The sequence below is a fragment of the Thalia democratica genome, unplaced genomic scaffold, assembly GCF_965202585.1.
Source record: "Thalia democratica unplaced genomic scaffold, ktThaDemo2.hap1.1 HAP1_SCAFFOLD_1698, whole genome shotgun sequence".
Classification (NCBI taxonomy): domain Eukaryota; kingdom Metazoa; phylum Chordata; class Thaliacea; order Salpida; family Salpidae; genus Thalia; species Thalia democratica.
This window is the reverse complement of record NW_028140520.1, coordinates 3,643-24,336: the sequence shown is the minus strand read 5'-3', so window position 1 is coordinate 24,336 and position 20,694 is coordinate 3,643. Positions and strand designations below refer to the sequence as shown.

General features: G+C 25.9%; 1 protein-coding gene across 1 annotated transcript; it reads left to right on the top strand.

Moving 5' to 3' along the window:
- Positions 1 to 280: 280 nt before the first annotated feature.
- LOC145848815 (uncharacterized) lies at positions 281 to 16,877 on the top strand (the record flags this gene model as incomplete). Its single annotated transcript, XM_082954051.1, has 8 exons — positions 281 to 378; positions 1,798 to 1,923; positions 2,243 to 2,334; positions 3,835 to 3,956; positions 4,361 to 4,463; positions 5,934 to 6,052; positions 6,691 to 6,807; positions 16,767 to 16,877. Coding segments are annotated over 8 exons (888 nt in total), but the record flags the coding sequence as incomplete, so codon positions are not given.
- Between the last annotated feature and the right edge of the window lie 3,817 nt (positions 16,878 to 20,694).

The following is a 20,694-nucleotide window of genomic DNA, read 5'->3' as shown; positions in this document are numbered from 1 at the left end:
TGCTTATTTATTTTTTATGATTGTTTTCAAGTTTCAAACTATTCGGTTGTTGTGCAAAATAATGCGTTGATTGGCACTCTTCTGTTTTGAATTTTTTTTTTACTTTTAATTATCTCTTTAAACATGATGTTCTAAATGTGAAACATCGTCGTGACAAAATAGCCAACATTAAGTTTTTTCTATAAGTTATATTTTGTAACCTAGCTTCTTCTTTAATGTTTTATTATACACAATTTTCACATTTTTTTTTCAACTCGTTCAAATAAAAAACTTTCTCAAGGCTATTCTGGACCCGATCAGCGAAATATCGTCGGTTGCACTGAAACACAACTTGCCGCTTCACGTTGATGCCTGCTTCGGTGGTTACATGTTGCCTTGGTCAGTTTGAGTTTTTGTTGCTGCGATGCTGCAACTTACTTTGGTAGCTACGTTTTACCTAAACTAGTCTGTTGTATTTTACACGTACGTAAAGCAGTGCTTCAATTTACTTTAATGGTCCAAATTTCGCCTCGATTAGTTTAAAATATCTGTGTAGCTTTGTAGGTAGTTGCGATGCTGTAACTTGCTTTGGTGGTCAAACTTTGCCTTGAGTAGTTTAAAATATCTTTGTATCTTGGTAGCTACAAGCCTGCACTGAAATCAATGCACGTGCGACGAACTTTGTCTATTTTTGCTAGTTTGTATAAAAAATATGTTTTTTTGAGCTAAATGTAGCAACTTATACTTTGTTTATCCAACAGAACCTTTAAAATTCACTGATAGCATCTAAAGAAATTGAAAATTTAAAACAAAGCATATACCATTTTAATATTTAGACCATGTAATTATTTTAACCAAAGCTCATTGAGTTATAAATTGTTAATACTAAAAGTTTTATAACTTAAATTGAGTTTTTTACTAAAGTCCTTTAACATTTTTTATTTTACAAGTTGATTTAATTTTGTCTACTTACTTTTTAAACGAATGCTACAAATCTGTAGCCAAATAAAGTTTTACGCTTAATTTACCTATAATCAGCTATTTTTAACTTTTGTAGGTAAACAGTCAGAATATTTATGTTAAGTGAGTAAATGTCTTAACGACACAGTTTCGTTTTAGTTCTAAAGTATACGAAAATTTGATTTCAAATTGAAATATTAATTAAACAATATATCTTTAGTTTTTATACAAACAGTAAAAAATATATTTTTTTTTATCTTATTGATACTTGTTTAATTAAACGCAAACATTGAAATATTTAATTTTGCAACAAGTTTACGACATCATACAAAATAAAATATGTGTACAGTATTTAATTTTTTACGTTTAGCCTAAGTTTCTGCTTGCTTTTAGTTAATCTAACCTTCAGATTAACTATTAGAATTTTGGAATGTTACTAAACACAACCTTAAGAAAGTTTTAATAAATAATTCGTCAAAAGTTCATCTGTAGATTTAGCGAAAGTCCCAAAAAAAGATTTCTTTAGTATTTAATTTTTGCAAACATCTGCTTTTATATTTAAAATTTCTCCCATATAAACTTATTTCAAAATATTTGCAACTTATCGAAGCAAATCACAAACATTTTATTATCGTTCTTATGTTTATTGAACTTAATTAACTTAGGCAAAAAAAAAATTAGAAAAAAAAAGAATAACAAATTAAAAAATTGATCTTAAAAAGAAACATTGATAGTTGAATAGCAAACATTAGTTTAAACTTAAAAAAGAATAACTTGCAATCTTGTTCATTTATATTTGAAGCACTATAGGTCATTGAGACTTACATTTGTTAAATAACAACTAGCAACTATCTAAAGGGTGGACCGCCTACCGGATCGCGACATACCGGCTTGGGACTTCCAACTGCCGGGAGTGACCTCCATAAGTGCCGACTTGCACAAGTACGGATACGCGACCAAAGGGGCAAGCTGTGTGTTGTACAGGTATTTAGAAGTGAAATGTACTGTAACGTGTGAATTATATATATAAAGTATAAATTTGAATTAGCTTGATTAAATAAGTTACATGAAACATATGTGCTGTTTGTTTTTAATCTTACTCTTTGTAATAAACTATATAAATGATACAGTCTCAGTTTTTAAATAAGACTTTCTTAATAGCTGTCGACAAGAGTAGGAGAAAAATATTTACTCAGTTAAAAAAGTCAAACTGTGAAACATGTGTAAAGAACTATGTGTTTTGTACAGCTTTATTTGTATATAACGTAGATACACAAACTAAGACGCAATTCATAATGCACAGGTCTTCGGAAATCAGGAAGTTCCAGTTCTTCAGCTTCGCCGGTTGGTCGGGTGGCCTTTTTGCGAGTCCCACTATGGCAGGGAGCAGACCTGGTTAGTAGATTATTAAATTTCAATAAATCTTGGTAATTAGTTCAACTAGTTTCTTTAAAGTTTTCTCGAACAAGTAAGCGAGTGATAAATATTATAGTTAAGGTTTACATAATGCAACAGTTTTGTTATGTTTTTTCTAACTCGTAACACAATTTTCCCGTTGGTCCTTTTGCGTGTCATACAATGGCCCGGTGATCTGAGCCTGGGGAGTATGAAATGATATAGATAAAGAATTGATTTATTATTACATTTGCAGATTTACATGTTGCCGAGTACTTATTTTTGAGTATAAAAGAGTAAATTAAAACTTTTCATCTCAACACCTACGGAACTTAGAATATTTTACATTATAAAGTCATACTAACGGTCGCAATCAGACTCTTGGTTTGTATGTCTGTGCCAGAAGTAAACCGGTTACTTATAATAACAGAGAGTAAGAAATGTAGCTTAGTATTAAATAACTCTTTATTTTAATATTTTTATTGTGTTGATATATAGATAAAGTTCTAATAACTGTTAATTACTTTTTTTAAATTCGCTTGTTCTGTCAGAAAAACTTAAAAAACGTCATTAAAGTTTGTTTTTTGTTCTATAAGTTTTTGCGCGCAATAAACTAATTTCTATGCACACCGTAAAGACCATTGATTTATGCTAGAATCTTTTCTAGCGGATGGTAGTTGTTTGCCGAAATCTAGTAATTTGTATCAATCAATAAATCATTAGTTGTACGCTTTCTTAATATCTAAAACGATCATAAAGCAAAACCAAGGTATTTAAAAGCTTGCCCAAAAAATTTAAACAAATTTGCAAAATTATAGCTGTCCGCTTATTTTATAGTGTCATTTGTAATTGTAAACATCTGAGAGTTATAAGGGTGGCAGGTTTTTATTTAAACTGTTTTAGTTTAAATATTTTATTTATTAATTTTCACAAGAAGAGATATTGTCATATCGCTCAGACTACATTATGACGTAACTCGTGATACAAAAACCTAATTCAAAGTTTACTTATTTAGACAAAAGTATTTAGAATAGATATTGAAAACTTGTTATATGAACCTAAAAAGTTGTTGGTTTATATTTTTAAAAACAACATTTATTTACTACTAGTTCAGAGGTTACTAATTTTGTACCAAAGTGCTTATATATCGGTGTTTATATAAATTACAAAGTAGTATTCTTCTTTAATGTTGTTTAAACGCATTTACTGTTCAGAAGCAGATAATTGCTAAAATCATGTGATTGATATACTTTATCTAAAAATACAAGTATAAACTAACTGATCACAAGCTATTAAGCAGAACAACAGTGGTACAAAGTTAAGAATACTTATATTTTAAAGTCAACAAAGTTATTTTACAGTATCATTAATACAATCAAAGCAAAAACTGTTGCTTTCCTTAGGTGTTCGCTTGATACTCAAAGTGTAAGTAACAAAACATCTTAAAGTCGAAAAAATTAAAAACTAAATTAATAATGATAAAACAATTTTCTCTACCAGGTGGCCACTTGGCTGCGGCATGGGTGGCGATGAGGTCATTCGGGCAGGAAGGGTACATCGGGATGGCGTCCAAACTGATGGAGGTCACCGACAAGATGAAGAACGCGATCAACAACACGCCCGTACGTTTTACTTACTTTAAAGTAAAATAGAAACTTACTTGTATAAATATTTGCCTTAACTAAAAAAGAATGCTTAAAGTGCATAAATGTACTTTAATATTTTATTTTGCTTGAAGAGGTCGCAATTTTTTGCCACCGAAACTGGTCGTGAATAAAATATTTAATTTGCAAAATTCTATTTAAAAACTTACTTAGAAATAAAAGTCTAAAATTTTTAAATAAAAACGTACAACGGTGGTTGTAAACTAAGTTAAGATAGATGCTCTGTTTAAAAATTATGAGTGTTCAAAGCATCTAAACTAGTTTTTCTTCGCATGCAAAATCTAACAAAGTGGTTTATCTAATTTCACATTGAGCCCTGTGTCTTAGACTTATATCTTTTAGAATTTTTTTTTTACTAATAGGGTCTCAAAGTTTTGGGTAACCCGATAATGACCGCTTTTGCATTTGGATCGGTTGAAGAGAAATTGAATATTTTTGCGTTAGCCGATATGATGGAGGAAAAGGGTAAGAATAAAAATATGTTTACTATATATGTTTACTTGTTTATTTGATGAAAGATTAAACATGAATGTTCCTATTGATGTAAAAAAAAAAGTTTCTATTAATAAAAACTTTCCTTTTCTATTATTACTAAATAATTTAAAATATGATTCATTATTGTATATAAACTTGCGTAAAAAGTATACTTTTTTTATGGTATGTGTGTCAATCGATTAATTTTCATAAGAAAACTTTGGCCGTCAAAAATTTATATAAGAAATACAATTGTATAGTCAAAACTTTATATAATACAACTAACATGAAACTTTTGTTTTATAAACACTCATAGCTCAATTAATGGTTTCACTTTATCTACGCTATGTAAACATTGACTTGGTTGTGATAAAACCTACAAAAAAGAAAATATAAGATTAAGTAAACATTTGTTTGAAGGCCAACTTAGCATTGAACTTTTTTATTGTTTTCACGACTATGTTTACCATTTACATTTTGATATAATATAATTTTTAATTTTATTTATAATCTTAAAGCTATTTAGAGTCATTGTTTTTTTTCAACTTTATAGAAAACAATTTCAAGTAAAAAAAAATATTTTCAAGCTTTTTTTTTATTATTCTGAATAAAAATTTACTTTATTATTAGCTAAATGTTTGAACAGAGGTCGCAAAATGTTCAGTAAAGAAGAAACCTTTGACCAAAGACTTATCATTTGTCTAAAATGTGTAGTACTAAACAAAATAAACTGCATATTTTTTCTATCAAAACTTTAAAGTATGATTTTAATTAAACGATTTTCCTAAGTGGATGATCAGCTCACATTTTGACAAAGTTTAATTTTCTACAAAGTTTAAACTACTACAATTTTATTTCGATCACATTTTTATGCATAAGTTTTACGAAAGTACGGTAGCCGAAAAATTATTTACCTGCTAAAATTATTACTCATGAAAAGCGCCAACTATTTTTAGAGCTAGTTAAATTTAATTGCTCAGTTTTTAACTATTTCATTAAAAGTATACAAGTCACGAAATTTATTTGTTTCTTACATCGAAAATGTATTAAAAATGATGTCTATTTGCAAACACTAACTTTTTCAACAAAACATTTGCAACAATTTACCAAAAATTTACACAAACTCCTATTTAAATCATAATTTCGGCTTTAAACATGTATGCTAACTATTGAGATGTGTTAAACTTAAAACATTTTATATAATTACTAGTATACTAAGATAAAACTAAAAAAAAAAATTTTCTGTAAAAGTGTGTTATTGCAATGTTTACTTGTTTTCTAAAATAGAGGTAGCTTCAAAACTGTTTGTACTCAAAAGTGTTCTTTTTAGTAAATTTTAATTCTATGACAAATTACACCAAAAAAGTAACATGTAAAAGGCTTTAATGCCTTTCAGTATAACTTTATATAAAGTAGCTGAAAATATGTGATTTAGATACTTTACTTAATAAAAATGTTAAGGTTGGAAAATTGAAGTACAAAGAAATCCAGATTGCATTCATTGCACAGTCTTACCGACTCACATCAATAGTTGCGATGAATATTTGAAAAATTTGACTGAATGTGCCGATTATATTATGGTAAGAATTTATGGACATACAAACTTGTTTAACTTAAAGCTTTTTTTGAAACCTAAAGCAGTTAAACACTAAGATTGTTATACCTTTACGTTTCAATCAACTTTTTGTTTGTCATAAAACTTCTACTTTACGACTTGTTAAAATTTGCTAGACAAAGCAGTAATAAGTTCTATACATTAATATATTAAGCTTTTTACACCAGTGTTTTACAATTAGTGTTGTAAGCTAGCAATCTCAATGCCAAAAGTATCTATTTTTTATTAACAAATATACATATAACGGCTACGTTCTTAAAATTGTATTAAACTTATGTATTTTACTTTAAGAATATTACATTTCTGCTATTGCAAAATATATAATTTTGTAAAACATTTGATAAATTTAACTATTACAATACACAAAATAGCTATAAAGAGACAAACATGTATTTTATCTAAACTTGTTTTAATAACCTTCAAATATTAAAAAAATAGTTACAAATAGTAACCAAACCAACAAAAATTAAGAATTGTTTTTGTTCTAAAAAACTAAAACATTTTCTATTTTTATTAAAAAGCGCATGTAAAGTAAATGAAAAACAGTCAGCAGTTTATAATTCAAACATTTTTTAAGTATTTAAAATCAAAATATATATACAGAAGAATGGATGTGATGTTAATAAAGGGCAGTCTGCAGTTTACGGAATGTTGAAATTTGTTCCTAACGACGCAATGGTGGATAATTTTCTCATTGATTTGTTTGATGAAATTTATAAAGTTTGAATATAAGATGAACTTTAAAAAAATAATATTAAATTTTAAAAGTTTAAATTGAAATACAAGTTTGTTATCTTGTTTTTTCGATTCTTCCATTTTTATAGTAGCAAAACTACATCTACTAAAAACAAAGAACTTTTTTTTTATGCGCTACTAACATAAAACATCTTTTTTAATTTATTTTTTTACCAAACCTCACCTCTATAGTTGTTTTTACATTTTCAAATAAGTTTATTTTTTCATACTTCAAATAAAATGAATTGACATTTGTTTGATTTTCATCTTATTTAATATAGAACTAACATGTTTAAAATGTTTTTAATAGTTTTAAAAAATATTTCATAGAAAAAATTTAGACTTATACAACGTTCTAGCCTCGAACTAACTTTAGTTAGAAAATCTTTAGTAGTGTGTTATAAAGTTTACATATTTTTTTCTTTACAAAATTTTAGCATTAAAGTTAGTGATAAATTTTATTGTCAGTTTTATAAAATTAAAATGGTTTTAAAATAGGGTTACAGCTTTATGTGTATATCATATATGTAAACTGATACTATTTTAATAACTATTTACATTTAAATATGTTTAACTTAGACTACAAGCTTAATTTTTAACTATTTTTTTCAATTTTTTTTTTCTAAAAGGATCAATGATGTAAACTACGGGTAAGCAATGTACAGGTCGCGGTCTGGATCCGGCCCATCAACAGAATTTCAGGCCGGATCCGGTCTGAAAACAACTTTTCATAATCAGAAACATTTGAGATTTTAAATAACAAATAATTTGAATTGTGCTGTTAATCTATTTTTTTAAATGCTTGGTGTTTTTCTAGGGGGATGGGTAAATTTTACCTGTATTTAAAATAGTTTCTGATACTTTTCAAAACTAGTTTAGTAAGAAAATAAAAGTTTTCCACGTGTTAGCTAGTAAAAGTAGTTATTGAGACAAACAGAAATTATAAGTTAGTAGTTTACTATTTATGATAGTGTTATTTTATACTATTTAATCCTAAAAAATAATTTTGGATTTCATTATTTTGTTATGTAACTTTTCAAAAGTTTACGTAAAAATTAAGTTCAAGTATGGATTGGAAAAGTTAAGCCATGTTATTTTCAAGAACAAAAACTCAAAACAAAAAAAAACATATAAAATAAACTTTAAAGATTGTCTATTCAATATCTTAAATGTGTAATTAAATATAAACAACATTTATTTATTTAGACATTTGTTATTACCAAACCTGTATTCATCCATTAAATAATCAACAGTAAAAAAAACGTTTATTAAGTATGTCTAACACATCAAATAAATTTGAAAAAACCTTTGTTTAACTGATTTACTCATCTTAACTTATAGTGAAAAAACTAAAAATTAACAGAAGAGTAATAAAAAAGAAGTGAAAAATCTAAATTAACTAACTTATTATAACTAAATTTAATACTAATCATCTGTAAAGTATTCCAAACACAATTTTTTAATTTTTTTAGTTTTGAACAGTTTAATGTCTTTTACTAGAAATATTTCGAATAAAAGTATATGCAATTGTAATCATAGACGTTTTGGTTCAGTTTTAGATTTGATGTAATTACTATGCGCACGAGTATGTGTTTTTAAATGCCTGACTGACTTTGTAGCCTGACTGTTACTTAACTTTCAAAACGTTAACCAATCACTCGATAGCTCTTGTTCTGTTAAAGAACCTTATACCAAAGTACTTCTAAAATAATTACGGATTAACCATTTTTTTGAACCTCTTTTACAGACAAGCTATAAATTTGTACCTATTACTTATATACTTTTATTTGGCTCTAAGTTATGTTTTTAAGTTAGCTAAGTAATTTTTAATTGTTTTAAAGTTAGCATACTAATTAACTTTTGTTTAAATGAGTTTAGGGAATGACAGAAAATAATGTAATTAAAAAAATTTGGGCAAAAAAAAAAGTTATAACTTTTTTTCAACCATGAAAGTTCGTGAATATTTTAACACCTCTCTTTGATAATCATTTATAATTTTTTAGTATTTGATATTGGTTAAGAAAGTTTCTATATACTAAAAATAAAGTAAACTAAATAAACAGTGGCTTACTAAAAATTAGTAATTTTTAAAATTGTAACTTAAAAACTAGTAATTGAAGGTATCACAAGTATTACTCACAAGAAAAAACTGGCAATTTATAAAAAGGGTTAACATTTTAAACCTAAACGAAAACTGAATTATAGAATAAACTTGAAACTGACTTGTTGAAAACATTGACCCCTGAAAATAACCTGTCTTTTCTACAAATTCAACAACATGTTTTGTGGTAAACACTTACAAAAACAAACTATGCATGACATAGAAAGGTGGTTTTGTTTTTAAATTAAGTAACAAAAATGTTTAAACTTGAGCTTTCATTCAATCGGCAAAACATGAGAAAGCTCTGTGCTCAATAACACATCTGAGTTAGATGTGTTGTTGAGCTAAATTCTCGTAGAGGTAAATTCTATCGAGGAGTTGGTTATTGCAAGAAGGATATAAATATATTTGCTTTTGACTTGACTAAAAAATTTCGTTTGCCTTTGCTTTCTTTGACGGCTAAAACAGGTTTCAATCTAAGGAAATCGTGTAAACTAAATTCAAAAAATGTGAAAAATACATCAAAAAAGGCACTGAGAATAAAAAAAAAACAACTGTCTACTGACCCAACTTCAGTGAGCCTTCGAAATCAATATTGCAGTCAGGAGAGATTTGATCTATTAGTCAGTGATGGTTAATATTCTTATACACATGACAACTAAAAATACCTTTAAAAATACACAATATTTCGAATTCAATTACTCTTCCAGAGTGTGATTATTACAAAGATCAATTAAGCTAGTTTTTCTTAACAGGCGTATATTTTTAGTATACATGAGTAAAATGTCGTGTTACTATAACCTTAAAATAAAATTTTTTCAATACCAGAAAAAAATGGGGTGACCCTTTTATATTGAAGAAAATGATCAAAGTACATATTGTTGGTAACCGCTATATAACAGTGATATATAACAATAATATATATATATATTTATTTATTTATCTAATTATATAAAAAACTATAATTTAAACAGCTGTTTCACACATTGAAATGTAAAATTTCATGTGATCGTCAGTAAGTTACAGTTTATTATAATAGTGAACAGAAATTTTGATTTTAAAATTTTTATAATAATTGTGACGTAGTAATGGTACAGTTTATTGTACGATTAGCTGAATTTGAAATACGCTGTGAATGTTATTTTATGCTTTTTAGGAAAGTTTAAAAAGGTTATTTTGGAAAAATGTTTTAAGCTATTAGAAAATTATTTTTTTTTTTTTTTTTAGACTATTGGAAAAATTTATTAAAATACTCGTGTTTGCCGCTTCGATTTTATTTTGTTTTAATGTTTAGTTGGTTTTAATTTTGTTAAAAAAGTATTTTTGATAATGGATGCATATGTTTTGTCTTTCGCTTTTCTTGTTTAGTGTTACGTTCTTATCTGATTTTTCGAGTTTCTATTTTTTCTAGGTTACAAAGTTTACAGCCGAATTTAGTATTGAATTTTAATTTTATCCTGTTTAATATTTCCCATTTAATTTTGTAGTCTGTATTGTTATCTTTTAAGTTCCATATGTAATTCGCTAGTTCTGTTGTGTGTCTTTTGTTAATATTGTTGAATGATGATTTGTGGTTTCTGTATCTTTGTTTAAAGGTAGTTCCTGTCGATCCTATATACTGCTTTGTTGTTTTATTTAATGTTACTGTTGCTTTGTAAATTATATTTGACGCTAGGCATTCGTTATTTAAAGGGCAAGGTTCTTTACGGCAATTACAAAGTTTATCTTTTATGGTGCTTTTATCGTCTGTATTGCTTTTGTTTAATATTTTGTTGTTGTGAGCTATTATTTTACTTCTGAAATTATTTGTGCAATTGTAAGATATTTTTCTTGTGTTTCGGTTGAATATTTTATGGAATGGGTGGTTTTCGTCAAATGATGTAGTAATCAGGTTTAAGAATTTTTTGCCTATTTTAGAACTTATATTTAGACTGAATGGTGGGTTGAAATATATTATGTCTCTTTTTCTTTGTTTTTTATTTCTTTCTGGTAAAGTGGTCTTATCGTATTTCAAGGTGTTTTTATAATTGGCCGAATTTAATGCTTTTTGTTGTTCATTTTTTACATTGTTGAAGGATTCTTCGTTATTAGATTGTTTTATTAGTCTTCTGTTTGTTGTTTCGGGTAGTTGTTTTAGTATTTGTCGGGGGTGGTTGGAGTTGTAGTTTACGTATAAAATTTGTGAGTTATAAAAATAATAGCTCACAACAACAAAATATTAAACAAAAGCAATATAGACGATAAAAGCACCATAAAAGATAAACTTTGTAATTGCCGTAAAGAACCTTGCCCTTTAAATAACGAATGCCTAGCGTCAAATATAGTTTACAAAGCAACAGTAACATCAAATAAAACAACAAAGCAGTATATAGGATCGACAGGAAATACCTTTAAACAAAGATACAGAAACCACAAATCATCATTCAACAATATTAACAAAAGACACACAACAGAACTAGCGAATTACATATGGAACTTAAAAGATAACAATGCAGACTACAAAATTAAATGGGAAATATTAAACAGGACAAAATTAAAATTCAATACTAAATTCGGCTGCAAACTTTGTTACCTAGAAAAAATAGAAATCGAAAAATCAGATAAGAACGTAACACTGAACAAGAAAAGCGAAAGACAAAACATATGCATCCATTATCAAAAATACTTTTTTAACAAAATTAAAACCAACTAAACATTTAAACAAAATAAAATCGAAGCGGCAAACACGACTATTTTATAACATTTTTCAAATAGTCTAAAAAAAAAAAAATAAAATAATTTTCTAATAGCTCAAAACATTTTTCCAAAATAACCTTTTTAAACTTTCCTAAAAAGCATAAAATAACATTCACAGCGTATTTCAAATTCAGCTAATCGTACAATAAACTGTACTTTACTACGTCACAATTATTATAAAAATTTTAAAATCAAAATTTGCTGTCACTATTATAATAAACTGTAACTTACTGACGATCACATGAAATTTTACATTTCAATGTGTGAAACAGCTGTTTAAATTATAGTTTTTTATATAATTAGATAAATATTTAGCTCCAATTTAATTTGTCGAGCACTATCGATCAAAACTTTACACAAAATCTTTAATATATATATATATATATATATATTGTTTAGTGAACGATAAAAAAAAGCGCTCAAAAAGTTTGGTCAATGGACCTGGTGTACAAAGGAACCTTTCGGTTATCGAGTCGTACACCAAAATATAACAACAATGTATAACAACAATTCATCTGTTTCTATCCAAAAAGGTGAGAGAGCCGGACTCACGCAATATAAAGGGAAAATATAGGGAATGGGCGGCTTGTTTTGTTTTTGGGGCCGCATTATCGTTTTGGGGGGTAGTAGTGGAAGGTTGCTTAGCAAAAAGCTGTAGAAGCACACGATGTATCCATGAAAAGGTTGATAAAAATACCAAACGTGGTTGAAGGGAGAATTTAACAATAATCAGCTGCAGTTAGAAATAATCTGTATGTGTTAAGCGGTGTGGAAATATCACATGTCAAGCTTTTAACGTTCTTAGTAACAAGTTCGTTCGCACCAAAGTTAGCTATCGTATCAAAGCTATCAAAGACAGCTTCCTAATCAGAAACAAAATTTTTGTGTTCAGCCATAGAAAATTGAAAAGAGCCTTGTTTAATGTAGAAAAAGAAGAATTCTTTGAAGAACAGAAAGTAAGCGCCGAAGGAATACAATCAATTTTTTTCGTAAATGCTCACTCTCATGTCTCAAACAATAGTTTCAGTGTTTCTCAAAAAAGACGTCCTGAGTTTATTTTTTTATTGTTTACAAAAAATTTATGAAGTATAAAAAAAGTTATTAAAATGATACATTTTAATTTGTTCTCTTCTTTTTTAATCTGACTTTATTCTTAATAACAGTGTTTACAATGCCATAAGCTGAAAAATGCACTTTAGTATTTACGTTTGGTATCATATAAGTTAAAACCAATTTAACTACTATGCTTTGTTTTTTAAAATGTTAAAAACCACTGCTTCCACAGAAAAGTATTATTGTAAATATCACTTTATTTTTTATAGCCTTCATAAAATGTTCTTATATGTGAAATTTATAAAGTCAATATTTTTAGTGAAATTACTTTATATGTGATAAATTTTAGTATATAAATCATGTGAACAAATCTGAATAAAAATGAAAATTTTGTTAGTTACTTTTATTATATGTTTCAAAGTTTGGAATATTAAACTATAAATACCATGCAACATGTTTTCAAGCTTCTTAACACAGTATTACATCAATTTTAAAATATTAAGAAGTAAACTTTTTAATAATTGATGAGAGGTTTGTTCATTTAATTTTTTTCATTTAGAGGGAAGAAAAAAGCATCTCTACTAATATTTATAAAACATTGATTTGAATTTGCTATTTTTTGATTTGGTAAAATACTTTATTAGATCTTTTAAATTTAAACTAGTAATTTTGTTCTCAAATAACAAACTATTTATTATGGCTAAAGTTGAAATAGCTTTTACTAAGAACATTAGAAGTGCTTAAAATTCATAAGTGTTACAACTAAAATTTTTAAATTGTATTTTTACAAAAGTATATTGTACTTTAGGTAAACCGAAGATTGGTTTTATGTCCTAATAAATTTCATGAAGATTCTTATTGTAAATTGTTTTAACACTGTAAGAATAATGTTTTACAAACGCATTTGTATTAAAAGCAAATACGCATTGTTATTTTGATTTAATGTCAATGCCAGCTCAACATATTTTTTTAGCGACGTTAAAAATAAGTAAAAATATTATATTTCTATTTTATCGCATTAGAAAACTTATAAGTTTGCAAGCTTATACACACATTTTAAAGACTATTCAAAATAATACTAATCTGTTCAAAGTACTTGTAACTTTACTTAAATTGTGTATACTTTCAACAGTTTAGCCACTAATAATATTCTTATACTTAAATTTGCACAAAACGCTTACTTGTGTAACTAGTTTTTGTTGTATAAATAAAAGTTTAACGATAATGTTTTCTACTTAATTGTTATTAAGATACTTCGTTGCTAGAGTTTTAAATGACAGGCGCTAAAATAAAAAGTGTTCGCTTTAAATTGTTCAGCAGACTTTTATAAGGCTAATTTGTTATAAAAAATCGCTCCCTATCCAAAGTTTTTAATAATAATTTAATACTTTTTATAAAAATAGTATTTTAAACCATGATTGTGATCAAATAAGCAATAATAAAGCACTTTGATAAAGTAGTTATTAGATTAAGAACCTGATTGTATTTTTTTTACAAATAAATTGTTATTTTGATTTTTTATTTAGAGTAAAGTTTTAGCATTAAAAGTATATTGCGGGTCGCAAATTAGACTTTAAAAAGACATACTATTAGGTTTAGATCTTTTGTTAGTATTTACTGCAAAGACTATTGTAACTGTTTAAAAAGTGTACGTTTCAGCTGAAAATTACATTGCAAGCCGCATTTTGGCGACCCCTTGTTTTTTTTTTATGAAAAATAATTTAAATCCCTGTCTTAAACTGCTTAATTTTCTTTAAATTGTCACAGCAATGCATATCAAATGATCTTTATTATAACGTTTTAATTCCAAAAAGTATTTTATCAATTTTATATCATGATTTTATAAAACTATGTGCCCTAAGTTGTTTGAAATAAAAGTTCGGCTCAAGAACTACTTTTTCTGGTATATCTGGACCGCCGACTTTAAAAGTTGCCCCACAACTAGTTTAAATGGATGATTCTTAATCAAGTATTTTGTAAATTAGTTTAACTTGAGTTATAAGTTAAACATGCTTAAAGTTTTTCATTTTAAGTTTCTTTGGTAACGGCAAAAAAGCTAATCTAGCTAATTTAAAATTTGATTATGACGTTTTAATTCACATTTGCACTTCAGTCCAATACATACTAGTACTATAATGTATGTTTAATATAAAAGCTGGAAACATCACAAACATTTGCTAACTAAGTAATGGATTCTGTAATACAAAAACGTAAAGACCTGCTAAAGAAACTGGATGCTCTTAAAGTGAGCAAATATAAATTTTGTTATTAATTTATTTGTTTATTAAAGTAAATGGTAAAATTAGTGGTGAAAACACAATTCAAAACATTTCGTATAAATATGTTAACTTGTAATTTTACTTAACTTAAAGTATAGAAAAAATTAAAAGGATGTATGTAATTTTTTGTTGTTCACTATAATTTAGAGTTTGATATAATGGTTTATTTGCAAAATAATAACTTATTTCAAGAAACAAACAGTTTTAAAACAACTTTTAATTCATTAAAATAATTTTTATTGAATAATAATTCTTTTATAAGTTATGCTGAGCCCTTTGGCTGAAACTAAGTTTTTGTTATGCTAAAAAAATTAGTCTCGAATATTGCTTTCTTAATATTTGTTAAAGTTTATAACTTAGTTGTTTGAATTAAAGTTTAGAATAGAAATCCCATAATTTTGCATAGTTTAAAGCAAAACTTACAAAGTTTTTAATAAAACTTGTTAAACAAACTTGGTTTATTTGCAGATATATTGTTGATAGAGGCTATTATTAAAATTTTGCATTTCCATAAAAAAATTCTAACATTAAATTCTTATTATTATATTTTGTAGTAGAAAGTTGTTTATTGTGTTTGTTTAACAATAGTATTTTCAATATGTTAAAGGAAAGATGCTAACTTTCAAATGATGTTTCTTTATTAGTTTAATTTCAATGGAGACAATTTAGTTCTTTTGAACCTTTTTAAAACTGGTAATTAGTAATTGAGTTTATATTCAATCAAAAATTAGTAACAAAAACTAATTAACTTGAACAAACCAGATTGAAAACAAGAAATTCAAAACCATTAAACAAGAAACTTGATAAAAAACTGAATAAGTTGAAACAAGACAATGAACTTGACAAAGAAGAAATTGAATTCAATAAAAAAACAACTGACTCATTAGTACAAAATGATGAAGAGTTGATAAAAAGAGCTTAGACTTAACACAAACACGTAATGAGTTGATAAAACAGAATTTAGAACAAAAACATAAAACTAATGAATGATAAAACAAAGGAATGCTATTGCAGTAAGTTTAGATGTATTTTAACTTATGAAAAACTTTAGTTTTATAATACAGATTAAAAGATTTTTTTTCAAGTATTCAAACTTTTAATTTTACTTTATTTTTAAATCTACACAAGCAAAAACTTTGTATGATAGTTTTGTTGCTTATTAACTTTAAATCACTTTTTTTAGTTTAATGCAAAACCTTATTTTATTGAAAGTAATCAGTAACAAAACAATTTTTATTCAAATAACTACTATCTCAGTTAATTAAGATTCTTTTTAACTTTTATAGTTAACTGTATATATTAACCTTTGAGTAAAACCTGGTTTTACTGTAAATACTAATCTAAAAAGTCATATGTGGTTAAATTTAATTCTTAATTTGAACTTCATTTGTTTGATTATAATTTTAAATCAGTTTCTAATAGTTTTGCTTAGTATAAAACAATATTTATAAAGTTTGACAATAACTTTTTGTTAAACAAATATGGTTAATTAGAATTAATTTTACTGATATGGACTGTCTTTAAAATATTGCATTTCTTAAAAAATGTTTTAAAAATATACATGTGGTATGACTTGATGTAGGAAGGCTTCTTGTGGTAGGTAAATACCATTAGAAACTTTTGAAAATTATTTTCTAGTTGTTTGTAGTTAATAGTTTTCAATTGTAAATGGTTAATACTTAGTCTTTTGAAACTGTTTTAAAAAAGGCAATAAATAATTGACTTTAGTTATATTCGAATACCAGCTACAGAACTAAATAGTCTGTTCAAACCAGATTGAAAACAAAATGCTGCTATCGATCACCGATAAACGTAAAAAAGGAGTTGAACTCAACAAAGAAGAAATCGAATACAAAGAAAGAACAGCAAAAAGCATGATAGAGTAGTTGCCAGTTATAACAAGAAGGTAAATGTGTTAAAAAGTATTGGTAAAAAAAGCAATTGTGGACTAGTATTAGAAGAAAAACATATACATTTGATAGCTATTGAACTTGTAGCAAGTGAATATACTGAAGGCTTGTTTAACTGTGAAAAAGAATGAAACAAACTCTTGTATAAACTCTAATAACTTTAACAAGAATGATCGCAAATTGTTTATTGTGTATAGGCTACAAAACAGTTTGAGATAAACCTACCTCTAGCAATACAAACTTTAAAAAAAAATAATCATTTTAAAAAGTTTTCTTTGTGTTTTCAATTTTTGTTTAGTACTAATATACGAAAGCTATTTAAATTTAAACTATTTTTAAACTTAAAATAATTTTTAAACTTAAAATAGTTGTATAAATTTTTGTTTGTGTAAACAAATAGATCTGCAATATAACTTGGTAATTCAAGTAATACATTATAATATTATTATAACTGATTACATGTGTTATTGAACTTAAAAGTTGAAATTTAAAAATGTTGCTTCGTAATGATGGGAAACTTTTAAGTTTTAAATTTTTTTAACTTTTTGCTTTCATTTAAACAAACCAATTGAAACAATTATGATCGCAAATTGTTTATTGTGTATAAACTACAAAAATATTTTGTGATAAATTAATCTAGCAATACAAGTTTGAAAAAATTATATTTCATATTAAATACTTTACTTTTTGTTTTTATTTTTTGTTTGGTATTAATACACTAAAACTAGTTTGGTTTATTTAAAATAAATTTAAACTATCTTTAAAATTTAAATAATTAAATATGTTAATTTTTTTGTAAAACTTAGATCTTTAATATAACTTGGTAATTCAAGTAATATATTATAATGTGTTACATGTGTTATTGAACTTAAAATATAAGAAGTTTAAAAAATATTGCTTCGTAATGATGGGAAACTTACAAGTTTTAAAATGTTTTAAATTTTTGTTTTCATTTAAATAAACCAAGTGCTTAAACGCATCAATTCTTTTTTAATAAAAAGCGAAAAAATTTATAACGTTTGAACAAGTGAACATAAATTTTTTAAGCCAACTTTTGTGCACAGTAGATTTTAATTAATAGGGTAAAATTTTAAAGTACAACTTGTTAATAACGACTTGTTTAAATAGGTTATTAGCTATTCCTTATATTTTTTACAACAATGATAACGAACTTATAATATCTATGTCAATTTTTATTTACTAAATAACTTAATACACAGTTTTTCTATTTAGTAATCTGTTGTTCATTACTTTTCAAAAATTTCTAGTATAAATTTCAAAAAAATCCTTACAACTAGATACTTGTTCATTATAAACTCGGATATAAAGTTTTACAGCGAATTGAATTATTTCAGTTTATTTGGATGATTATTTCTACACGTCAAAATAAAATTTGTAACTCAAGTATGAGTTAAAATAGAAGCAAAACTAAACAAAAATTGCTGAAACTTGATATTGATTTTTAGAAGATTTATTGAACAAAGAACTTGTCATAAAAAAACGCTTTAAAATGTCAAATTATCGACGGAGTAGTAAAGTTGTACATAACTAGCGGTATGGCAATTACTGATTCCAAGAAATATTTCAGTTAATTTTACGCTTGTACTCAAAATATATAAGATAGTGTTATGAAATGTTAATATTTTATGTATCTCTTGTCAATGTGAGCAAAATAAACGCAACTAGTACAATTTAAAAGTTTTTATTTCCGGAATTCTAATAAGATTTTTTGCTCAAGTTAGAGGTCGACTGTATTTTATAAGACCAGTTTTCGAGTAAATGTTTCCTGTAGACGAAAGTTATTTATAACATTGTACTAAAAAATAAAAATACACTTGTTTAAACCAAAATTATGATAACACATGAAAAATAACGATAAAAACTAACTAGTAAATTAAAGCCTATATGTTAAATTTTACAACAGAATCTTTGTTTTAATATTTATAAAAAGTATTTTTAACTGAAAAGTTCAGCGAGCCGCAGAAGTTTGCTTTGCCACAGTTTGCTGTTCTTTGTTCCGAACCTTACAGTTATAATTTTTACAGATATAGATTTTTATTGGTATATTAACCTTAATTTATTAAACTTAAGTTACGTTTTTGCTTTAAGTTTAGGCAATTTCGTAGTAGTTACAAATTTTAATTTAATTATATTTTAAATCATCAAAACGTAAATTAATGCAAAGTTAATTAACTTTAAAAACATAAATCCTAACTAAATTTAATAAAAAACAAAATAATGGGTTTATATTATTCAATATAGAAAAATTATAATAAAAATTTATATTTTAAATAGTACTACTTAAAATTTATTACTACATTCTTCAACCTTTCAACCTTTCATTAGATTAAGTAAAACAATAATTATCAGACGTTTTTTTATATACTTTTGTTTTTAATAAAAAGTATCCATTTTAAGTTTTGATTACAGAAATATATGGATTTTTCTAATAAATTTATAATGAAAGGAATTCTGATAGCAAATCAATAATACGAAATTTTCTTGACTGTAAAATTATTGAACAATTTTTGAAAGTGGGCAACTTAGCCAAAGTCTGTGACACATAATATTTTCTACACGTAATCAATGTTTCTAAAATGACACCTGCAAGTCAAACAACAACAGATTCAACTGAAAAAAAAGTCTTCACAAGCGACTTCAAACAAAAGCAGAAATGAAACTATCACCATCAACAGTAAATAAGAATCCTCGCTCAGAATTCAAGAGGTTTTTTAAGAGAGAAAAGTCAAATCAAGAGTTAAGTCGAAGCCTGACCGTTGACACCAATACTTACAGGGGCGTCGTTATAAAATACAACGAGTTTTTCAATACTTCTTATAATTTTTTAAATAATACAGAAATTAGTATATTTTTGAACACTTTCCTACTCTTTTAACAAGTTAAGTTTTTTCAGGTTCTGCTAAATTAAACTAGTTTTTTTTTTTCTCTTTTTTTGTTTATTTAAAATATTCCTTAAAATAAACACTATTTTTTCTTAACTATTATAAAGTCTCATGATAACATCATTTTAAAATCGATATTTTTTATAAAGTTTTTAAACTGTTTTTTTTTATACGGCTAAAATAAATGATGTATTTTATTTTTTACCTAAAATATTTACATTTAGGTGTTTTTACGAAAATTTTTTTGTGCTAGTTTAAAACTTTGGTTGTTGTCATCTTTTTCAAATACATTTTGAAAACTTTTATTAAAAAGTAAGGCTATTTTAAAATCTGAAGTTGCTGTTTTATCTTTATCATTGTCATATAAATGTGGTATGGAAGTATTTGATTAAAGTTTAGATTTTACGTAACTATAAGACTAGAATTTTGAGTCAACTATCCGGGTAATTCCCAGAACAACTAGGTCGTTAAAGTGAAGTATGTTTATTTACTTTTTTGCTTAACATAGTCATTGATATACTTGATTTTTTAAGTAATAACCAGTATTAGGCTTTGTTTTTCAAAGCAATAAGTATATTTTAGCATGATCAAGTAAACTAAAACTTTAAATATACATACAGTACATTTAACTATTATTTTCAAACTTTTGATCAAGGCTTCCAAAGTAATCAATATCGCTTCTATAAGGGCGATTATTTTGACTATCAGCACATAGCAAATACTGATAAATAAACAAACTAAATGAGTAAATACGCAGTTAAATGGCGGTACTTACTAATAGATGACAACTATTTTAAAACTTGTGACAGGGGCTGATTACAGAAATAACTTTTATAGACCATTTTTTAGATTAAACATTAACCTACTGAGTTAAACAAACTATATTAATA